General features: G+C 42.4%; 4 protein-coding genes and 2 long non-coding RNA genes across 8 annotated transcripts in view; 3 read left to right on the forward strand and 3 right to left on the reverse strand.

Annotated features, from left to right (window-relative positions):
- The window catches only part of LOC148414727 (guanine nucleotide-binding protein G(olf) subunit alpha), a 42,152-nt gene extending 40,881 nt beyond the window's left edge, over nt 1-1,271 (reverse strand). The window contains exon 1 of the mRNA XM_088429046.1: nt 514-1,271. Within this exon, the coding sequence (XP_088285172.1) occupies nt 514-964 (451 nt within the window). The 5' untranslated portion in view covers nt 965-1,271. The remainder of the gene's footprint in view (nt 1-513) is intronic.
- Nucleotides 1,272-1,379: 108 nt separating this feature from the next.
- Nucleotides 1,380-5,563, forward strand: LOC148414728 (uncharacterized). The gene is made up of 3 exons (XR_015867418.1): nt 1,380-4,406; nt 4,545-4,686; nt 4,785-5,563. It is a non-coding gene; the product is annotated as an uncharacterized LOC148414728 (long non-coding RNA).
- Nucleotides 1,975-5,866, reverse strand: pak1ip1 (PAK1 interacting protein 1). Its single transcript, XM_088429054.1, has 10 exons — nt 5,593-5,866; nt 4,733-4,895; nt 4,553-4,673; nt 4,277-4,351; nt 4,155-4,207; nt 3,924-4,069; nt 3,742-3,839; nt 3,029-3,128; nt 2,821-2,956; nt 1,975-2,133 (listed from the first exon to the last, which is right to left on the reverse strand). Exons 1-10 carry the CDS (start codon nt 5,668-5,670, stop codon nt 1,994-1,996), a joined length of 1,110 nt encoding a protein of 369 aa, XP_088285180.1. The 5' UTR covers nt 5,671-5,866; the 3' UTR covers nt 1,975-1,993.
- A 291-nt stretch (nt 5,867-6,157) lies between these two features.
- On the forward strand, nt 6,158-10,849 carry LOC148414730 (uridylate-specific endoribonuclease C-like). Its single transcript, XM_088429057.1, has 7 exons — nt 6,158-6,249; nt 7,786-7,885; nt 7,957-8,068; nt 8,941-9,062; nt 9,132-9,244; nt 10,053-10,206; nt 10,281-10,849. Exons 1-7 carry the CDS (start codon nt 6,239-6,241, stop codon nt 10,539-10,541), a joined length of 873 nt encoding a protein of 290 aa, XP_088285183.1. The 5' UTR covers nt 6,158-6,238; the 3' UTR covers nt 10,542-10,849.
- Nucleotides 10,850-11,035: 186 nt separating this feature from the next.
- Nucleotides 11,036-19,748, reverse strand: cc2d1b (coiled-coil and C2 domain containing 1B). 2 transcript variants are annotated; one of them, XM_088429043.1, is made up of 25 exons: nt 19,672-19,748; nt 19,300-19,400; nt 19,072-19,225; nt 17,937-18,040; nt 17,749-17,841; nt 17,048-17,176; nt 16,595-16,967; nt 16,294-16,412; nt 15,846-15,918; nt 15,693-15,761; nt 15,493-15,620; nt 15,336-15,408; nt 15,112-15,245; nt 14,245-14,344; nt 13,980-14,152; nt 13,781-13,906; nt 13,637-13,695; nt 13,450-13,566; nt 13,292-13,365; nt 12,936-12,994; nt 12,792-12,843; nt 12,624-12,723; nt 12,448-12,538; nt 12,100-12,222; nt 11,036-12,023 (listed from the first exon to the last, which is right to left on the reverse strand). In XM_088429043.1, exons 2-25 carry the CDS (start codon nt 19,360-19,362, stop codon nt 12,012-12,014), a joined length of 2,598 nt encoding a protein of 865 aa, XP_088285169.1. In that variant the 5' UTR covers nt 19,363-19,400; nt 19,672-19,748; the 3' UTR covers nt 11,036-12,011. The 2 variants fall into 2 exon arrangements, with proteins under 2 accessions (XP_088285169.1, XP_088285170.1); XM_088429044.1 differs by lacking the exon at nt 19,672-19,748 and having other exon boundaries at nt 19,300-19,656.
- LOC148414732 (uncharacterized) lies at nt 16,573-19,025 on the forward strand. Of its 2 annotated transcripts, none has more exons than XR_015867419.1 (3): nt 16,573-17,209; nt 17,742-17,880; nt 18,795-19,025. It is a non-coding gene; the product is annotated as an uncharacterized LOC148414732 (long non-coding RNA). The 2 variants fall into 2 exon arrangements; XR_015867420.1 differs by lacking the exon at nt 16,573-17,209 and adding an exon at nt 17,259-17,401.
- Nucleotides 19,749-20,170: the final 422 nt, after the last annotated feature.

A 20,170-nucleotide genomic window follows, 5' to 3' on the forward strand; every position in this document is an offset into this window, starting at 1 on the left:
AAAATGACTGTTGAGAGGCTGAAATCAGATGATTTGAAGTTTAAGTGTGAACGAGGTCAGGACTGCACCAGCACACACTTTTCACACTGTGCACAAATTGGTGGAAACCATTTTTAATTATGTTGTTGTAAAAACGTAAACTAATTTAATAATCTTTTTATGTTTTTGGAATGGCCTGACCACTTTGATGTTTTTTTCACTAGTCTTGCTGTATCATTTCATATTTTGTTCAGGACCGCTGACAAATTGACAGAGGGTCACCTTTGCCCGCCGACCGAAGTTTGGACACCAATATTGTAACTCTTGGCGCACACAAACCATGCCGGCAAGCGCGGTAAATATTCCGGTGTTTATGATGTCATTTCAATTTAAGTGTCAGGCCTAGCTTCCACAAGGCCTCGCCGGCGAAGCGGTGACACGAGCCGGCTACAGGCCACGTTGCCCGCCCGCCGTCGGTAAACGGAAAGAAGCGGGGGGGGGGGGGGGGGGGGGGGGGGGGGGGTCGACTCTTACCCAGAAGCAGTAGCCGGTGCGTCTGCTTGTATTCCCGCTTGAGCTCCTTGAGGGCCCGGTCGATGCTCTTGCTGACTTTCCTCGCCTCCTTCTCGGCCTCCTTCTCCTCCATGAGGAGCTTGTCCCAGTTTTTCTGCTTGTTGCCGCCGTTGTTGCTTTTGTGCGGCAGCTGCAGGCGGCGTCCTCCGCGCTCCTTGGCCGCCGTCGCCGCGGACGCAGACGACGACGTCCCTTTGCCTCCCCCGTTCTGGATGAGCACGCCGTCCCCGGCCGAGCCGTGCTCCCGGCCGGGCTGGCATCCGCCGCCTTCCGCGGGGCGAGCCGCCTGGGCGCGGGTCGGCGCGGATACGGCGGCGGCGTCCGGATGCGGCTCCGAGTCCGAGGCGGCGTTGGAGATGGAGCCGCTCAGGTCGCCGAAGAGCCGCGGCCGCAGACTGTAGCACAGCCCCATGCTGAACGAGATGTGTGCCAAAGGGGATCGCACATAAAGGAGGAATCTGCGCCAGCGGCCCTTAGCGAGCCATCGTCACACACACGCGCGCGCGCGCGCGCACGCGGCCGTTAAGTCTCGTCGCTACGTCCGTCCTTTTGTCGCTAAGATGTCGCTCCCGAGTGGAAATGAGGAGCATCGGGTGGGCGCCGATATTCGCTACATGACATCGTGCCTCGGAGGCCCCCCCCCCCGGGTCAAAGTGTGCGCGCGTCCCCTCCTCCGGTGGGCTCCTGGTAGCTCGCTCTCCGATCACCTGATCGTGCCCGTGGACACTGCGGGTCCACACGCTAGCCTTTACCGTACTGTGGACGCCGAGGACGCAAAGGAGATTTGCGATGCGACTTTGTGGCCGTTACTACGGTAAAGAAATCTATTGCGGCTTCGCTCTATCGCGGATATTCATTTATGAACATTCGTCTTTACGTCGATTACTTGGTTATTAAAACTTGTTAGTTTGATAATTGATTACTCAATTTATTATGACAACGTCATAAGTATTTGTAGTTTAATTACAGAAGAAGAATTGCAAAAGCTTCAAGTTGTACTAACAATTCATTTTAAAATAAAAAATTGTATTGCAAAATCTGAACATTTTTCAAAATAGAAAAATTGCAGTTAACCAGGATAAACTTGTAATATAACTTTTGACAAAATGTGCGACAGTAATAATAGTACAATTTAAAGGAAAACAGCTCAATCAATAAGAGGTAAGTTATTTTTAAAGAAAGCCGAAAGATCACAAAGCTAAACAATGGAAGGTTGAGATTTAACAAAAAAATATAAGTCAGCATCTTAGAACATTGCATCTTAAAAAAAAAAAAAAAGTAAAAAGAAGACACTTATTCTTCGCTTGACCACCTTTTGATTAGGTTAAAAAGAAATTTAAAAATAGATGTTGCTAGAACATGAGTGTATTCCTTGTTCAATGAGCGTTTGTGGATAAGGTCCAAAAGTCACAAATCAAAGGATGTTTTTAAAAATTGCCTTTTATTTGTCTTGTTCCTGTTGCCCACCGCCCTTTTTCTTCTTCCGCTTCTTATTCTTGGGTTTGCTTTCGTCTTCCAAAAGGACTTCCTCATGTGTGAATACGCACACTCGCTTTGTCTTCAAAAGTGCCCCCGCCTTCTCTGCAGGTACACAATAGAGAAAATATTAACTTTTTAATTTTACAAAAATTGTCATGAGAACAAGGCTATTTTCCCAATGTTGTCTCTTGACAAGAATGAAGCCATAACATTATGAGAGTTTATGTTAGAGTTGCAAAACTGCAATTTTTTTTGACCAAAAAAGTAATCATTTCACATTTAAATTTTACAGTCATTTATTAGTTGCAAATCTCACAAAAACAATCAAATAAAATTTGTGAGCGTTACTGCAGTTTTGACAGTACTATGTTTTTCTCTTTTTTTTCCAGAAAAAAAATAACAGAATTTCTTTTGTAATTCACATAATAATAAATGGTCTTTCCCTACTTGTGATATCACATTTTTGGGGAGAATCTGTCACCTTACCGCCATTGCAACACTGTATACGTCTGCGAGAAAGGTCCATGTAGAAAACAACAGCGCAAACATGGTTCTGGCAAAAACTTCTATGTGGATATTTTTAATCAACCTATCTTTTAAGTTGGCTGATCCGACTGTTTTACCCCCAAGTAAAACAATTGTTCTTGATGTGTTGCCCTTACCATACATGGAAAAAAATGTGTCAGGTGTGAAGCAAAATGCATTGCTGGTTACACCTTACCATACTTAGAAAAAAAATAAATAAAAGAAATGTGTCAGGTGTGAAGCAAAATGCATTGCTGGTTCCACCTTGTGACGTTGTGGCCTTGGCTGCATTTTCGTTTTCTTCCGTGGTTTGCTTTTTTGCAGAAGGTTTCCACACTGCAAGACATGTCAGCCTGGCCGTGGTGTTGACTTCCGCCAGGAGGGTGGGACATTCCAGCTCCTGTCAGGCGACACGTTTGATTAAAATAACTTAAGATAATGATGAGGCGTAACGATTCGGAGGCCGACTAACGTCATTCAGATGGAGCTTCCACATTTTGATGAAGCCGTCGTTGGAGGCCGTCACCAATATGCAGTCATCGTCCATCTTGAAACTCTCCACTGCTTTCACCCTGCAAAAGCAGAGTGGTACACACTGTTGTTTGGTATTGAAACTATTCAATCAGATAAACCACTCTGGCAGTGAATGCAAGGCTCAAAATAAGTGGCCTGGTTTCGCTGTTGGCCGTGTAAAATTTGGACTTTGCACCTCACATAACAACAACAATCGCTATAGTTCAAGACCGCGTGTCGGAAGACGAGGACGAAGTGAAGGAGTAGTCATGTCAAGCGCAGCAACAACATAATGTAACACGACAACAATGTGCTACAGTCACCAACTTCAAGCTACACACCAAATAATGCATCGACATCAATAAAATGGCAATATTAAGTTTTTCCTTGGAGCACCAGTCACATTCCGATTAGTTTGACATGTCCAAGTTATTTAGCTGCCCACATGAGGACAGGATGGTGCACTCAAGTTCAGCCAGATATTTCATACTAATGCACAATAAAATGCAATAAACATTAATCGGTGTAACAAATAATAGTTCAAACTGCCGTAATACCTGTTAAACATGCCAAAAATAAATAAATAAACACGCACTAAAAAAATTAGAAACGCGCTTGTCAAATTCAGTCAAGTATTTGCCTTGAAATGAGTTAAAAAAATGAGTTATGTACCTGGTTTCATGCGCCTTAAATTCACACACCCATTTCTCCTTGGTTATGTCGCACAATCGAATTTTTTCGTCATCACCTGCAACAGCCAGGATGGAGTCCTGAAACACAACAATCATAAACGATTTAAAAAAAAAAAAAAAAAACTAAAATTGTGTGGTGAAAGCAAGAGAGAAAACACAAACGTTCAAGAAGTTGATGGCGGAGATTCTCTTGGGGTTCTTCAACGTGCTGGTCAGAGAGGCCGTTTGCAGGTTATACAGGTCCAGCTTGTCCTGGATGACCACCACATATTTATTGCCGTCTGGAGACCACCGCACAATGTGTGCATCTAAACGCACACATAAAGACACATTTCTCATCTCAATTGTGTGCCAGTCATACATAGATATATAAAAAAAGAAAGTGTCACTGACTTTCTTTGATGTTTTTGATGAATGCAGATCTTCCATTAATGAGATTCCAGGTTCTGCAAAGATAAAATCAAACACGACATCAAGTGACTGTGATATTTATTATGTGTGTGTTTGTATCTCACCGTAGTGTTTTATCGGTGCCCGTCGTGAGTGCAAGTTTACCAGACGGATGCACAGACAGCGATGTCACATGACCTCTGAAGAAAGAAGTAGAAAAAATATTGTAGAAGGAACATGTTGCTCTTTGATAAGGTAGTGCTTCTCAATTATGTTTTGCAAAGCCCCCCTAGGAAAGACAAAACATTCCGTGCCCGCACCTCTCGGTACAACTATGATAAAAGTCCTAATCTTACAATATCATTTACAACTTTTTTTTATTTCTCCTCATAGTACTGTACTTGTGCGCATTGATGGACTTGAGGCACTCCCACTTCTTGGTGCTCCACACACACACGAGTCCGTCTTCTCCTCCACTCAGCAGATGCGTGGACCCGTAAAACTCCAGGCAGGTGATGGAGCCTGAGGAGTTCAGGTAGTGAGCGGAAAGGGTTGTCGTCAAGGCAACCATGGTCACTCACCGTCGTGGTGCAGCAAAGCGCCGTGTTCCACCTTCTTGTTCATGTTGTACAGGATCATGGTCTCGTCTTTGCTGCCCGTCACCACAAACCTGTCGCTGGCCGCCACTGCCGACACTGAAGCCGTGTGCGCATGATGCGTAAAGTCCGCCTTGATCGTCCACTCCTAAAATACAAGGAACTACAGCTATCATAACAGTCCAGTTATTTTTACATAGACTTTCTCATCAAATAAGTAAAACTTTTTTTGTACTTTTGTTGTTGACTGGAAACTCCAACACTTGTCTTGAACACCTAATCTTTAAACCCTTGCTGGTAGGGTTTTGAAATTGAGCTTACTCTGAAAACCAAAAACTGTCTTGAAACTCTCTTCCACTATCACTTCCAGTGTTTTTCTGGTAAATCAGAAATATGGTACATTCCCTCTCCATTTTGTCGTTGTAGTTATTTGTTTCAGGTTTTGTTAAAATTGTAAATTTGTTTCAAGTTTTGGTATTTTGTTTTCGCTTTTTGTAAATTTGTTTCTGCTTACTTTTTTTCTGAAAAGTACATTTGTTTTCTGAAATCTTGCTTTTGTAAATCAGTTTACTTAAAAGTAAACTCGTTTCTGCTTTTGGTCAATTGTTTACTTAAATGTGATTTTTCAAGTTTTTATTTTTTTGATAAGTCAATGTATTCCTGATTTGGTTCATTTGTCTTACGAAATGTAAGTTTGTTTCGTTTATTGAAGAAGTGTTTTGTTTTGTTATTTTGTTTTGCAAATTCCAGGCACCGTAAAAAACAAAACTTAAAGGTTCCACCTCAGTCAAAAATAAACCAAACTAACATTGTTTCATAAAAATATTAAGTGAAAATATACTCACGTTCTGATCAGTCCGAACACAATAACCGAAGACAATTTGTTCGTAGCAGCCAGCTATTAGCTCCACGAAGGCGGTCATGACGCCAAGCTAGTTAGCGTCTTTTGTCCCCGTTTCAAGCTCTGCCACTTTGTCAAACCAACGGTAGTTGTATCACGACGAGTAAAAACACAAAAAGCAGACAAAACAAGGAGTTTGGCAACTTTGCAGGTGACTAAGAACACATTACCTCCGTGTGCATGCTAACACGTGAGGAACCAAAACATCGCGGAGAGCTATTGCGCATGCGCGACTGTCGTCTTCTTCGTTGTCATCCACCAAAATTTTGCACTCGCGCCACTATTAGGTGAGGAGGCCTCAAACGCAACATCTGAAATGTGAACATGTTGCTATCATAAAAGAATTATTTGTAATTTAGAAATCCAGATTAACACAATACAATATCAACCGAAAACGTTTGTGTGTAGATGTCGATATCATGACCACATCAATAACGGTAATCACGAGGTTGGACCCACCCAGCTACCGAGGTGGGCGGTAACCAGTGATTTTATTCCTGTCGTCATTGGCTGTAAAAAAAAAAAACGCATAAAACGGTGTTTTTTTCCGAAAAGGATGTGAGTCAAGTCTGCCTCAACTGCACGCAACGATGTCTAAACGGTAAGTAAAATTAGACTAATCGAATAAAAAATATATAAATTTCTCTCGTGTAATTTGCAACTGTTAGTTTTGAGTCAAAACTTGGGACAGTTATTTAATATCCAAACATAAAATATTTAATGCAAACAAGCCTGCGGGCTTGGAAAAAACACGCTTACTCGCTGGTGCAGTTTTTGTTGAGGAAAAAGTTTCGTTTTGAAGGTTTTAGTTTGAGTGTTAAAAAAGCGCAAAGCTGCGTTATTCAATGGATGGCTTTGTGCGCGTGAAATTTTGTGTTTGTATACTTGTGTGAAGGTCTGCTGATGCTTAGAAGTTACACAACACAAAGAGAGAGTCACACAACCCACCCTCTCAAAATGATGAGGGGGCGGTTATGCAAATACGGAAACGATTTGTTGAGTAATTTTGCAGTTAGAAACAAGAAAATGAAAATTTGCATCCAGCCTCTGACAAAACTGTATCTGAATATTTTAAAAACTGGAATGTTAGGAAAGTAATATTTTTTTCAAGAAAAAAATCATATCAGTAAAATGGTTAAATGGTTAGATTTTTGTAACGTGCAACTGTAAAAAAAATAAACAAAAAAAGATTCCTGCCAGACACATTTTTGCAGTTTCAAAACATAAGCTGTTAATACTCCAGAAAGAAATGGAATAGTACTTTGTATATAAAAAAAAAAATAATGGAGCAAAGTATTTGTTTCACGAATAAAGTCATTTTAACAACGCAGTAATATAATTTCTTGCAAAGTTGCAAAACATAAGATATTAATGCTTCATAAAGAAACTAAATAGCATTACTTGAATTTAAAAAACTTAGATGAGGAAAAAACGTGACATAGGGAAAACGTTTAGTTACGTTTTTCATATTACTAGAAAAGTTTTAAGAAAGACTTCTTTGAATAGTTCCGATGGTACAAGGAAATGCTGGAGTGCAAAAGAAGTCAGATGTTTTCAATAGACATCATTTCATGTGAATAAAGCTGCAATCTGTTAGAATGTACTCACATAAAAAAAACACACAATAAGATCATTGTTAGAAAATTATGCAACATAATAAAAGCCTGGCTCGGTGATGCAGTGGTTGACTCACAGTTCAGGGACCCCAGCTTAAATCCTGCATGGAGTTTGCATGTTCTCCCCGAGCCCGCATGGCACTCCGGCTTCCTCCCACTCTCCAAAAACATGCATGTATTGGACATACTAAATTGACCTTAGATGTGATTGGTCGACTAATGGTTGTTCGTCTTTGAGTTCCATGCAATTGGCTGACAACCAGTTCAGGGTGTCCCAAAGTCGGCTGGGATAGGCACCAGCAAGCCTGCAACCCCTGTAAGGATGAGCGGCTCTAAAAAAAATGCATTGATGGATGAAAAGATAATAAAAATATAATACAGGTATACTGCAAATAAAGTTGCACCATTACATTATTAGTATTATTATTATTACAAAAGCAACACTTTTTTCATGAAAAAAAATGAACACGTTACATCTGGCAACATTTTCATTCATGTTTAAAGTCCACTTTGACTTTCAGTCAAGTGGCCAATCAGGAGTTGTCTGAGGTGTTAAATGAACTGTGGCGCCTGGATGTCAACCGTCTCAAGCCGGGGACTGATTACATCATTGACCCTCAGGTGAGGATCGTAGCTAGCTGCTTTTCTTCTCCATATTTTATTCTATGGTTATCTGTCTTACTTCTTTACAGGGGCGAGCCGGCTATGTGGCTCAGGGAAGCAACTATGCCAGAGATCGAGCCAGTGCGCCGCTCTTCAAGTACGTCGACGAGGACAAACTGAAGAGCATCGAGACATATGCACGTATGGTGAAAAAAAAAAAAGTTTCATGTACAATAATTGTTCGCGGTAGAGATGTTCGATACCGCTTTTCTCAGACCGATACCACTTGACGTTTGATAAATACAATCTCCCCTCCCCCAAAATCAATGGAAGATAATTTCAAAGAACAATCTATTCATTTTCCTTATTTTCATATTCCACTTATTTAGCCCTTTTCACCGGTGAAAAGTTAATATTTTGTTTATTATTAAATTGACAACCAAGTCATCCAAACCATTCAAAACCAACATTTGTCCACTTCTCGACAGAAAAACATCGCATGTGCCCAACTGTTGGTCATGTGACATTCGCACATTGAGGTCGCCTCCTGCACGCGACATCATTTTCTGTCTGCAGGAGGTTGTGAAAATTTTTCACTGTGCATGAAAAATTATTTCATCATCAATTTTTTATAGGCAAAAGCACATTTCACTTGTGAAAACAACTAAATATGTGAACAATCGCTTTGAAATCTCATTAAATTAGTGGCATAACGTCTGACTATAGCCATCAATCAACTGCCTTTGCGATACCTTGAAATAAGGCTAGCTATCACTCTGATACTGATATTCCTGATAATAAAGAGGGAACATATCCCATTGTCAACGAACAACAGGAAGTACAGACCTACCAAAATAAAGCTATCAATGCACAAACAGACAATAAAGAACCAAAGTCCTTTGTCAACAAAAAGTTGGTCAATACTTTGACTTAAAGCCCGATGAAGGGAAAAAAAAAAAAACAGGAAATTGAAACCTAAAAATTAGATTTGTGCAAATAAATAACTTTTAACAGTTGTTCTTGTAAGCATAGCATATGTTAGCATTGATTTCCCTGTCCTATGTGAACGTCAGACTTCATCAACTTGCTGGACAATTACGAGATGTCCACAGGTGTGTCTGAATCAGTGACACACGAGGAGCTTCAGGAGAATCGCAAGTTCCTGGATGCCATCTTGGAGACAGATGTCATGAAGGTGCGAATAAGGACAGTTGGCATTAACAAGAGTGCCGAGACCTGTTAGCATGTTTTTTTGTGCTCACAGTGCGCACACCAGTACCTTGTCAAGAAACGACAGTCGCCGCCGGATGTGGGGAGCTTCAAAAAACAACTTTACGATATATGGTTCCGCCTGTACCACCGTGACAGGAGCGGAGGGTAAAGAATTTGGCCTGGTACTAATTGGGACCAATGGTTTTAAACTCATATTTCAAATAATAAAGTTTGGCTTGTTTAACATTAGCATTCTACATCTTCACATAATGCCCCTTCTCTCCAAAGTACCAGTTATCAGTACCTGGTTAAAGAGTGAAAACAAAGGAATAGAGATAAGCCGATTATTATTATTTGGCATTTTGACAAATATTTTTTAAAAACTGATGGCCGATAATAAATCAATTTAAAACTCAGAGGAAGTATTTGTTCAAATGTTAACTGTATATTTAGATTAGATTAGAACTGTATATGTAGATTGTGACACTGAGAAAACAGTACACACAGTACCACCCCTTGTACCTGAGCCCAGGTTTTATGTGGAGGCAAATCCAACTATATCTAGCTGTCTCAAGAGCTAGCTTTTGTAGCAGGGGCTTGGAGCGCCACGATCCTCGCCTTTAGCCGCCTCCAGCTCATACTGTCGCCTACCCCTATGGGCAATCCCACAGGTGGTGAGCCCACGGGAAAGGGGACCCATATTTTTCTTTCGGGCCCGACCACCCGACCACTTGGTGACCCGCATTCCGTCAAAGGGGAAAACTTGATCCAATAATTTTGCTCATCCTAAGGGGTCTGTGATCCGTGCTTACACTGGAACCTCACCTCGGACCTGTTTGCCATGGGTGACCCTACCATGGTCTTAAAGCCCCAGCCAACTGAAAAAGAAAAACACACATTGCACGCCCCTCCTTGATATCGTTTGCTATTGTCTGAGGTGAGGTCTCGTGAAGCTCCATCTGGTTCCGTGCAGGGAGGACTCGTGCGGGTTCGAGCACGTTTTCGTTGGTGAGACCAAGCAGGGCCAGGAGATTACAGGCCTTCACAATTGGGTACAGTTCTACCTACAGGAGAAGCACGGCCACATCGACTACAAAGGTTACAAAGCCAGGGACAAAAAAGACACTGTAAGACTTTCACGCAGTTGGCATTTTTGTCAACTAATAGGAACGGGGTTTAATTCGTCCTTTTTTTTCCGCAGCCCGACGAGGACGACCACGTGCTCAACCTTCAGTTCAGTTGGAAGGGTCTGGTCAAGCCGGTAGGCGGCTCCTTTGTGGGGGTCAGCCCAGAGTTGGAGATGGCGCTGTTCACCATCATCTTTCTGGCCTCCGGAGAAAAGAGCACCACGCTGGAGGTGAAAGTGGACGAGTATGTGCTGGAGCTGGTGGTCCACAGGTATGGACGCTCCATCGGGTCGTCCTACCCCAAGCTCCTCAGCAGCAACCACCGTGACTTGTAATTAGTTACAAAATTGACCTGTAATTCCTTCACATAATGTGGTACTAAGCTAAAGCATTTTTTTTCCTAAAGTCCTACAAATCTATCCAAAAGAAGACTTACAATTACACAGAAAATGCATCTAATATAGATCCGGTTTTAGTGGCTTTTTATTATGCTAAGCTACATGACATTTACATTTGCATCAGCTTCACAAAGATAATTTGTGTATTTTAAAAAGAAAAGTCAAAAGATTTCCTATCAGCTGCAGCAGTCTTTTCAGGGGAACAAAAACAGTAAATAACCAAAATAAAAGTACTATGCATGCAAGCACTCTGTCGCTCATCCTTTAGTTTGAGTTTGTCGTCATGCTCCTATGCGAAATCTTAGCCATTGTGTGATTATACGAGCTTTTTACACATTGTACCATGATTAAAAAGAAGTTAACCGCCAGATCAACACCCCCCTTCAATAAGGACACAATTGAAAAAAATACAAACAAAAAACCCCAGAAAGGACCAAGTAAAATTAAATTTTATTGATATTTTTCAGAGGGTCGACACTTAAATGAAATCGAAATTGACATCCGTGACCTTTGTAAACAAATAAGAACAATATTTTTCTTGATACAACAATTAGAGCATTGCAATGTTCATGCGTGCTTGTTGCAGCAGACACTTGACAGTTTTCATTTGCCAATATGGCTTCTTCTTGCATCGTACAATGGCATAACGGACGCATATGGTCATCGCCCATTTAACCCCCCCAAAATCACAGGTGCCACTAGTGCTTAAGAGATAAGAATTCTCTTTTGTGAACTTTGAGGATTCAGTGACATGGATGCCAAATTATACAGTGGGACTTCTTCCAAAGCAATCATTTCAGGCACAAGTGTCTCAAGTGTGCAGAAAGAAATTAATCACCGTAAAGTAAAATAAAATGAAACCACTTAATGACGCCTAGTCTCACAGATATGTAACAGTAAAAGTCATTAGCCATATATTGTCTTGGTGAAGTTGTTTGAGATGGTCGTTAATCGTATGACTACTATGTAATAGAATTTAGCCTACTATGTAAAATTGCCTATCAGTTTTTTTTTCCCATTTTCACCTATTCCACTGTATTTATTGTTTGTATGTGAACAACTGCTGTGTGCGAATATATTAGCTGAACCTTAGCTGTGAAAAGCTAGGGCTATTTTTTTTTTTAACAGCAACATGGATTACTTTGGTATATTAGTGCATAGACGCCACTCGTGCGATTTTTCAAATGAGATGAAGTTGCACGGTCGGGCCAGCAGAGGTCGCTAAATGCCTTATGACTGACCTGGCCAAGGTGCTGGGTGTCTTGCCAATGTGCAAACATTTTCAAAGAGAAGACCGCCTCCTGAGAACGATTGGTCGCCTTCCACCTGGCACATCCAAGCAGTGTGGTCAAGCTGAGTAGCGGTAGCATCAGGGCAGACATATTGGAGCATTTACATCTTGAATATCTAGACGAGAAGCTTTGAGAGGGAGACAAGAGAAATAATGAGAAGGTGAGTGGATGGAGACATGGGGGAGGTGTCGTGAGCACATTACCTGTGAGCGCTCCAACACCAGCCAGCGCTCGGTGCTCGACTGCGTGTCCTGGCCGTTCAGAGGCTCCCGGAGGCGGACGCGGACTTCCACGCGACCGCCAGTAGGCTTGCGGCCATCCATCACCTGATGGAAGGAGGCCATTTACATTGGTGACACATGCATTTTTTTCCCCCACAAAAGACAATCTTCCAGCGAATTTGGAGAATTCTGACCTCAATTACATAAAAAAAAAAAAAAAATGTGATTGACATTATTGGCACGGCAAGGTTAACTTTTACGTCATTGGTGTACATCGATACAACTGGTTCCCACATTTAGTTTGTAACAAGTTCTTGGTTGCAGTCTTACCTGAACAATCTCCCTGATTTCACTGTGAGACTCCAGCTGCTCCAACTTCACATGCGCTGTGCCGATGGGCTTGTCGCTCCGGAAGAATCCACTTTACATCACAAACACACGCACACAGTATATACAGAGGTATGTTCTTATTTTTACAAATCAAAAATAGTCTGAACCAGACTCACCCCTTGTGTAGCAGCTCCAGCTTGAGGCCTTTAGACGTCACCACTCTCCGAAAGCCGCGGTGGTTGCGGTTGATTGACAGGCTAAAGCTCTGGTTGTATTCTGCTCCAAGACAATAAAATTGCAGGTGTGGGCGATGCAGTAATGTAAGGAAGGAGGAGGAGTCTTACCTGGACAGTTTGTGTTCTTGATGACGTTTGTTTTGTGTCGCTGCGGTTGCTCCTGGAGGCACAATTGGCGAACAAATTCAAAACAAAAGAGAAAAACTTGGGGGACGGGGGGGTTGGGAATAATAAAGATACGAACGAGCTCACCGTGCTGGGGTAGGGGAAGTCAAATTTAACGTAAGCGTCGAGGTCGTTCGTTTGGATGCCTGCAAAGAGAAGTACATCAGCAGCATAGATCCTTGGTTCTCTACCTTTTTCCCCACCATGCAAATCTTTTTTTTTCACCCCTAACCAGCACAAAGCAATTTTGAAGGTGACTCTTAATACACAGAGCTGCACCATCCATGACTGATTTATTAAATTTTGGAACTACATTTGTAGTGGTATCTTTAGGCGTACAACTCCAGTAGAGACATCATGTAGCATCATCTATTTTATATCTGGCTCATTTGAAAGAAATTCTTGTCGACAACTACAATCCGATTGCGTTTGTGTGCGCATACCACTTGGAGCGGGAAGATTCATCGCTTTCACAATAACCACCACCATCTCTGTGCTGCTGAGATCCGGGAACATCCTGTGAGGATTAAAACAATATACGCAGCTCGCAGTTACTAATTTGTAGCAACTATGAATATGTATCAGGGGGATGTTTGCTCACCTGACCGTGTGGAAGGTTCTGTCCTCAAAGTGATGTTTGGGGGGAGGCAGGCCCTTGGCTTGAGACATCTTTAGGAACTCCATGCTCTTTTTACAAGACTCGGCCATCTTCTCAAACCTGAAAAAAAAATAAAAATAAATAAAGGATCCAGTAGATGCACCAGGGTATGCTAACAATTAATTCTTACTTGGTGGTCTCTGCAACGTTCCCCAGGTGGGTGAATTGCTTGGAGTAAGTCAAACATTTCTAACAAGGGAAATAAAAGCGATACAGAACGGTGCCAAGAAATACAAATAACAAAACAAAAGAAAGGTTGCTCGTTCATAGCTACCTCACGTTGCTCTTTGAGGATCTTGGCTAACTGTACATAAAGCTGCTCCGCCTTTTCCGAAAGCCCCACATCGCTATGGTGCACTAGGACAAAGTCCTCGTCTTCATCCCCGGGGGGCGACGGTACCTGTCGGCAATCATTCTAGTCCAACCGTTTCTCTCACAAGTCCAAAGTGCGGCTATTATTAGAAGCTCCTCACTGTGCTGAAGTCCACGGCTTTTCCACTACGTGCCGCCTCCATCATGGCCTCCAGACCTTTGGCGGTACGCAGGAAGTTCTTGGCCTGCTCCATGTCGTTCTTCTGCTTGGCGTGCAGCGCTGCCTTCATGTACTGCTTGTGACGGCCCTCAAGGAACGTCAGCTGCTGTGCCGCTGGAAGACCAAGAAGGAGGAGTAGAAATAGTAGTCGTAGAAACGGCTTAAACAGCATAAAGGACGTCGTGATGACAAGTGGCAGGACTGACCTGCAGGTGAGAGATCTCGGGCGGATGTTCTCTCGGGCGAGGCAGACGAAGATCTTCGACCTCGTGGTGCAGCTGGCACAGTTAGTGTGTTGTTCTTTGGCTACAAAACATATGTCAAAGGTTACATCTGTTTCACACAGTGATGCTGCAAAAGTGGCGGAGAAGTAATAGATCTATAAAAAAAATTTTCCAATGCTTCATGGAATCATCTTGCGGGCCAGATTAAACCTCTGAATGTGGCCCGCAGGCCGTATGTTTGACACACAAATCATTTATTGAGACAAGAATTATTTCCACATTAAGAGTATTGCTCTTAATAGGAACATCAATCCAGTTACAGCTAAACTGCGTTTCTCCTGTGAACGCCTTTGCTTTTATTGTAAGTTTTATACAGGCATGTTACCTTGAGTGACACAATTTTGCAGCTGACATGTCAAAAATAAAATTGATTATTTACACAACCCATCTTCTGGAGTATTAGAGGGTAAAATATGTGAAGATATGCCGCTACTAACGTAGCTCCAAAGTTTAATGAATGACACAAATGGCACAAGACTGTCAAGTTTCTTTTTCATCCAAAAATGCTTTGCACTAGTTAAGGGGTAAAGTATGACAGAGCCTGTGTCTGGTGTGAGTCGTAAAAAACTCAAAGACGAATGCTTTCAAGGTAAGGGATCAGACAGAAGTGGGTGTCTAATGTTAATACTTCACACGTAAGCCCAGGGACTTAGTGGCCTTTGTTGAAATTTCACACGGTTGTGCCAATGTCACTTTGCTGTTTTTTGTGTAAAAGTCCCAAATGACAAACCAATTTCGTAGGATCTCTATGTGAAAAACAAACAAACAAAAAACAGTAAAATAGCTCACTTCTACTTCTTTCTCTTCCTCATCTGTACCAGCAGCAGCATCATCAGTAGTGGAGAGCTTAGAGGCAGCCTCCAGCGCCGCAATAAATCCTTGCTCAGCTGTCGTGGCCTTCTGGCCTGGGATGGGAGGAAAGCCTGTTCCAAAACAAGGAGAAATACAATCCCTTGTTATTTTTTTAAAATGATGGGAAATAACATTTCTGAAACGTCATTCAAGAGTGACACCTGGCGGAACGGGGAGCTCGTCAAAGTTGACGGGTTTTCCGGCTTTGTGGGATCGGATGGCACTCTGGTATTGCTGGCGGAGGATTAAAATTACAGGTAGAGTATGTGAGTAAATTTATGTGAAGAAGCACAGAAGCACACAATTTGTCATTTGTACCTTTGCGATACGGTCATGCATGCGGGACTTGCGCTCATCCCCGCAGGCTTTGGCCTGAGCCGATGCTTCCATGTACTTGGCTCGCCTCTGCTCCAGCGCCTCCAGCGCATCCCTGGGAGTCGGTGGAGCTGACAAGCAGTACCACAACAGTCAATTAATCTGAGACATTTATTGTTATACATAATACGTTATCATGGCACCTGGAGCTGATGCGGCCGGTTGAGGGACGTGCACGTTTTGCTTGGCTGGTGCTGCGCTTCCACCTGCACCTTGTGACATCAGAAGGCAGAAAAACAACAGAGGCTTCTTAAATGATTGTTTTGATATAGTGTAATAAAAATGCTTGAATCAACCTGGAGGTGGAGGTAGGCCACTCAGGTCGACAGCTTGTCCTTGTTTCAAGGCCTCGATCACCGAATCAAACTTCTGCATTGAAAAATGCAAAAAGGGCGTTTGTTTCAATTAGGTAAAACTATCAACTAAATATTTTACAGATTTTGAAGGCCATTGTCACAGATAGGGATGTCCTGATAACTTTTTCACTTCATATACAATACCAATATTGTAGCCTAGAGTACAGTCAGTACTGGTATCGATCAAAAGTCAATAGTTGGATTTTTGGAAGAAAAAAGGGGGGGGGGGGGGGGGGGCTGATGACCATGATGACCATTGTGACCAAGAAGTATCAACCAAGGCATGCCTTTATATGGTTTAGCCCAAATACTTTTTTAACCTTTATAGTTTTAATGATAATAATAATGATAATAACAACCATGTGGAGAATTTTTTTTACGTACGCACCTTGCTGGTCCTGAAGTAGACCATGGCTTGCTCTGCCTCTCCGGCCTTCTTGGCTGCCAGGGCAGCCATTTTGTACTCTCGCTGCCTATTCTGCAACAGCGTTGCCACTTGTTCGTTTGCTGCAACAAGGAAAAGCTTTCAGTTTTTGGGTTGTCATTTTGTATTTCAATTAGTTACATTTCTTGTTCAACAGTTAATCATCACAATTTTCCTCCGTCATCATTGATACACTTCTGAGGCGGTGCCACACTGCTCTATTTTTTTTTTTTTTTGGTTACATTATTTGAAATAAGACACTGACTTTCCGTATTAGTGGTTGTTGGAGTGGATGCCTGCTCCTGAGAAGGTTCCGCTTGCTCCTGAGAAGGTTCTGACTGCTCCTGAGAAGGTTGCGGTTGCTCCTGAGAAGGTTCCCCCTGCTCCGGCTGCTCCTGAGAAGGTTCCGCCTGCTCCTGTGAGGGCTCAGCAGCAAGTGTTGGCGTGGAGGTGGACGAGTGTGGTTCCTCCTCTTCGTCATCAGGTGTGATGATCTCAGGAGGCGAGGGAAGGGCTGGGGAGGCTTTAGGGGGTGCAGGTGGGTTGGCCCGCTTTGCTCCTGTGGCGACCGGTGGAGGAATGTCCGTCTCACTGATCTGGCGACCTTTCTTGACTGTAGTCAGCATGGTTTCCAGCGTCTGTAATGACAGCAAATGTGAAATGTTTCTCACAAGTGGGAATACTGTATATGCTGCAAGAAGACTGGATTGGTCGTCACCTTCAACCCACGCTCAAGCCGCCGGGCTTTGGTACCATCGCCCGCCGTCTTGGCATTGTGCAGTGCTGTCTTATACATGGCGAGCCTCTCCTCCAATGTATGCTGCATGCTGCCAGGCACACTCATTTCCTGTCAACATAGAAGGAGGGAAGTCAGCTCTTGGTGAGTTTTGTACACATTTAACTTGTTGCCTTACTTTGTCAACCAATTAGGTTAAGTACCTTAACACTTGTACTCTTCATCTATGAATCTTTGTTTTAATTTTCCAATACTGATACACACTTCAGTTCACAGTCAAATCAGCTGTCATCCTTTTGACTTCAAAGTAATGCTTTCTCCCGATGAAGATAGAAGGTAAAGTTAACGCAACAATATGTACCAAATGTAGCATTTAAATAATTTGTCCTTTACAAACAATGTAAAAAACATTTTTTTTAATATTTGAACTTCAAATAGAAGGAGGATTAAACAAATTGAAGCAAGCAGATAACGTCTGACATGGATAATAATTCACTATTTGCTGCTTATCCTGAAGTGTGATGCTCACCAATTGGCACAAATAACTAATGACAAAAGATAAACAAGGTGATGGCTCAAATCTAAAGAAGAAAACAGCAGTCAACTAATTCATCAAAGTACAAAAAAATAGCTAAAATTGCCAAAGGGTTAAAGAAAATCTTTTGAAACTCAACAGCGGGTACCTGCGGCGACGGTTCAAGAGCAGCCGCTGCAGATGAAGAGGATACAACTTGGGCCTCACTGGCTCCTTTGCCTACCACTTCCTCTAGCTCAGCCTTGAGGGAGATAAGCAAGACAAAACAACCAATGATAAGGTGCGTAAGGACTTAAGTAACATCCAAAACACCCCTCCTCCTCCCTAAAAACCTACCAGGAGGTCTTCGTCATCCTCCACATTGTCGTCGTCGTCATCCTCATCTACGTCTCGCATACACTCATCTGCCATTTTGGTGATATCCTCCATAGGCAGCGGGCCTTGAACCCAAACCATGTGATATCAAAACTGTGTTAACTTCAATGAACTATGTAAAATCTCAGTTCAAGGGATACCAAATTCAGCCATTTTTATCGGGATAAAGTTAACATTTTGGTTGTAATCAGACAACTAAATTATCTGTCACATACTAATAGTATAGTTCAAAAACACTTGCCGTTGACTGAAAATGAAAGGTGCTCAAGGCTCAGGTAACATCAAATCACATCTCCCCAGTATTTTGAGTTTGTTCATGTAATATTCACAAGATTGGTCATTTTCAACATTGGAGAAGACAGCACTGTTTGAAATTCAATTTTTCTTTTCTCTGACGTCATCATGCAACTTAGGTTTGGTGATGCAAATCTTTCGGACTTAAAATAATGGCTTAGAAAAAAAAGTCGAATCCAGCAGTTTTTGTAAATTTTGTTAGAATGTGGGGAAAAAAGTTGTTTTTTCAAGAAAATGTGGTTTATTTAAATTCAACACAATGAATGTTATGATTTATGAGGATATGTGGCAACAGGAAATGGATGAAAATAACGAAAAAAAGAGCTATCACACTGATGTGAATATCTTCTTAACACTTAGCTCATTTTTCTACATATAATATAGTTTTCAAAAGGGAAGTCCACTTCTTAACACTTAGCTCATTTTTCTACATATAATATAGTTTTCAAAAGGGAAGTCCACTCAAAAATGTTTTTTGCATTAATAACTTGGGCAGTAAAATTGAGCAGTTTTTATCCATCACAGGTCGTGGCTATTTTGCCACTTGCTGTCGACGAATAATGACATCACAGCTGCTCTGGGTTCAGGAAACAACAGATCACGGCTCGGTCTGCAAATATCACATGACCAAACGTAGAAAACAGGTGAGCTGTGATTAGTTGTTACCTGAACAACTGGGATATCATTTTCTGGTTCAAATTTCACTGGCCACGCGCACTATAAACAAGTATAAATACTTTGTACAAATATGCACACACACAAATAAAACAAAAGGGATTTGGTGGTGTTTTGTTGCTCTCACTTCTTCCTTTGTGCTTGGCTCTTCCCCCGGCAACTGGGGCTGTTTTTCCTCCAGTGATGGCAGCCAGCTCAGCCTCCAAGTCCGGATCGTCCAAACCCTCTTCGGCTCCCATCGTCATCATGTCCTCGGGGTCCATTCCCATGAACAGGCCCATCTAGGCAGCAGTAAAAGCGCTGGGCGTCAGAAGCTTTGATAACGGGGTCTGTGCGTCATTCTTGTTGTTGTTACCTGCTTGGCAGCGGCTGCGCCCCTGCCTCTTGGGAGGGGCTCTCTCCTCTTCTTGCCGAACATGTTTATTAATGTTCAAAGTTGCTCGCTGCCGAAACAAACTAAAAAAAAAAAACACAACGAGCCAAAGCGTGAGGAAACTCTTCGTGCTCCAGCCTAGCCTCGCTCGTTTACAATTAAAATCATGTGAGCGACTGTCAGGTGCCTCTCAGCACACACGCAAATACTGAGTGGTGACGTTAGCCCAGCGGCTAGCCGTTAGATTACTTAGTGGCCTCCTTTCGGAGGCGTGTATTCATAAATTGACTAAAGAGGACGGCGGATTAGCGAGAACAATCATTTCCTTGATAACTGTCAAATTGTGCAATTTACCTGCTCGTCCACCATTTTATCAGAAACTACTTTCTTCACTGACGAACTTGTTCTTCGTTGTCGTCTCGAGTGACACCCGCTAAACACGACGATTGCCCAGTGCTGCCGCCGTGAGTTCGTTACTCTTATTGCACTTCTAGCTCTCAACGTGTAAGTGGAGCTAAACGTTCGATTTCGCCCACAGAACTTACGAGTCCTCATTTGACGTCCATTCGGAGTAAAAAGAGGTTAGTAGAACCACGGAAGCTCATTCAGCGTGTTCAGGGTCCTAATAAATGAAGGTGTCTATGTTGGTTCTAACCATATAGGCCTCTGGGTTTAAAAGTTGTAGTCAAAAATAGATGTCCTCCACAGAGAAACGTTTAGGGGCAGTACCATATATTACCGGGAGAGGACGCGCACTTAAGATTTTTAGTTTAGTGCAGTATTTGGGTTGGAGAAGTCGAAAGTTTGTATTTTTTAATTTTCAACACAGTGTTAAACAAACGGATTCATATTG

The sequence above is a fragment of the Hippichthys cyanospilos genome, chromosome 12 (genome assembly GCF_059441005.1).
Source record: "Hippichthys cyanospilos isolate Australia breed blue-spotted pipefish chromosome 12, RoL_Hcya_1.0, whole genome shotgun sequence".
NCBI lineage: Eukaryota > Metazoa > Chordata > Actinopteri > Syngnathiformes > Syngnathidae > Hippichthys > Hippichthys cyanospilos.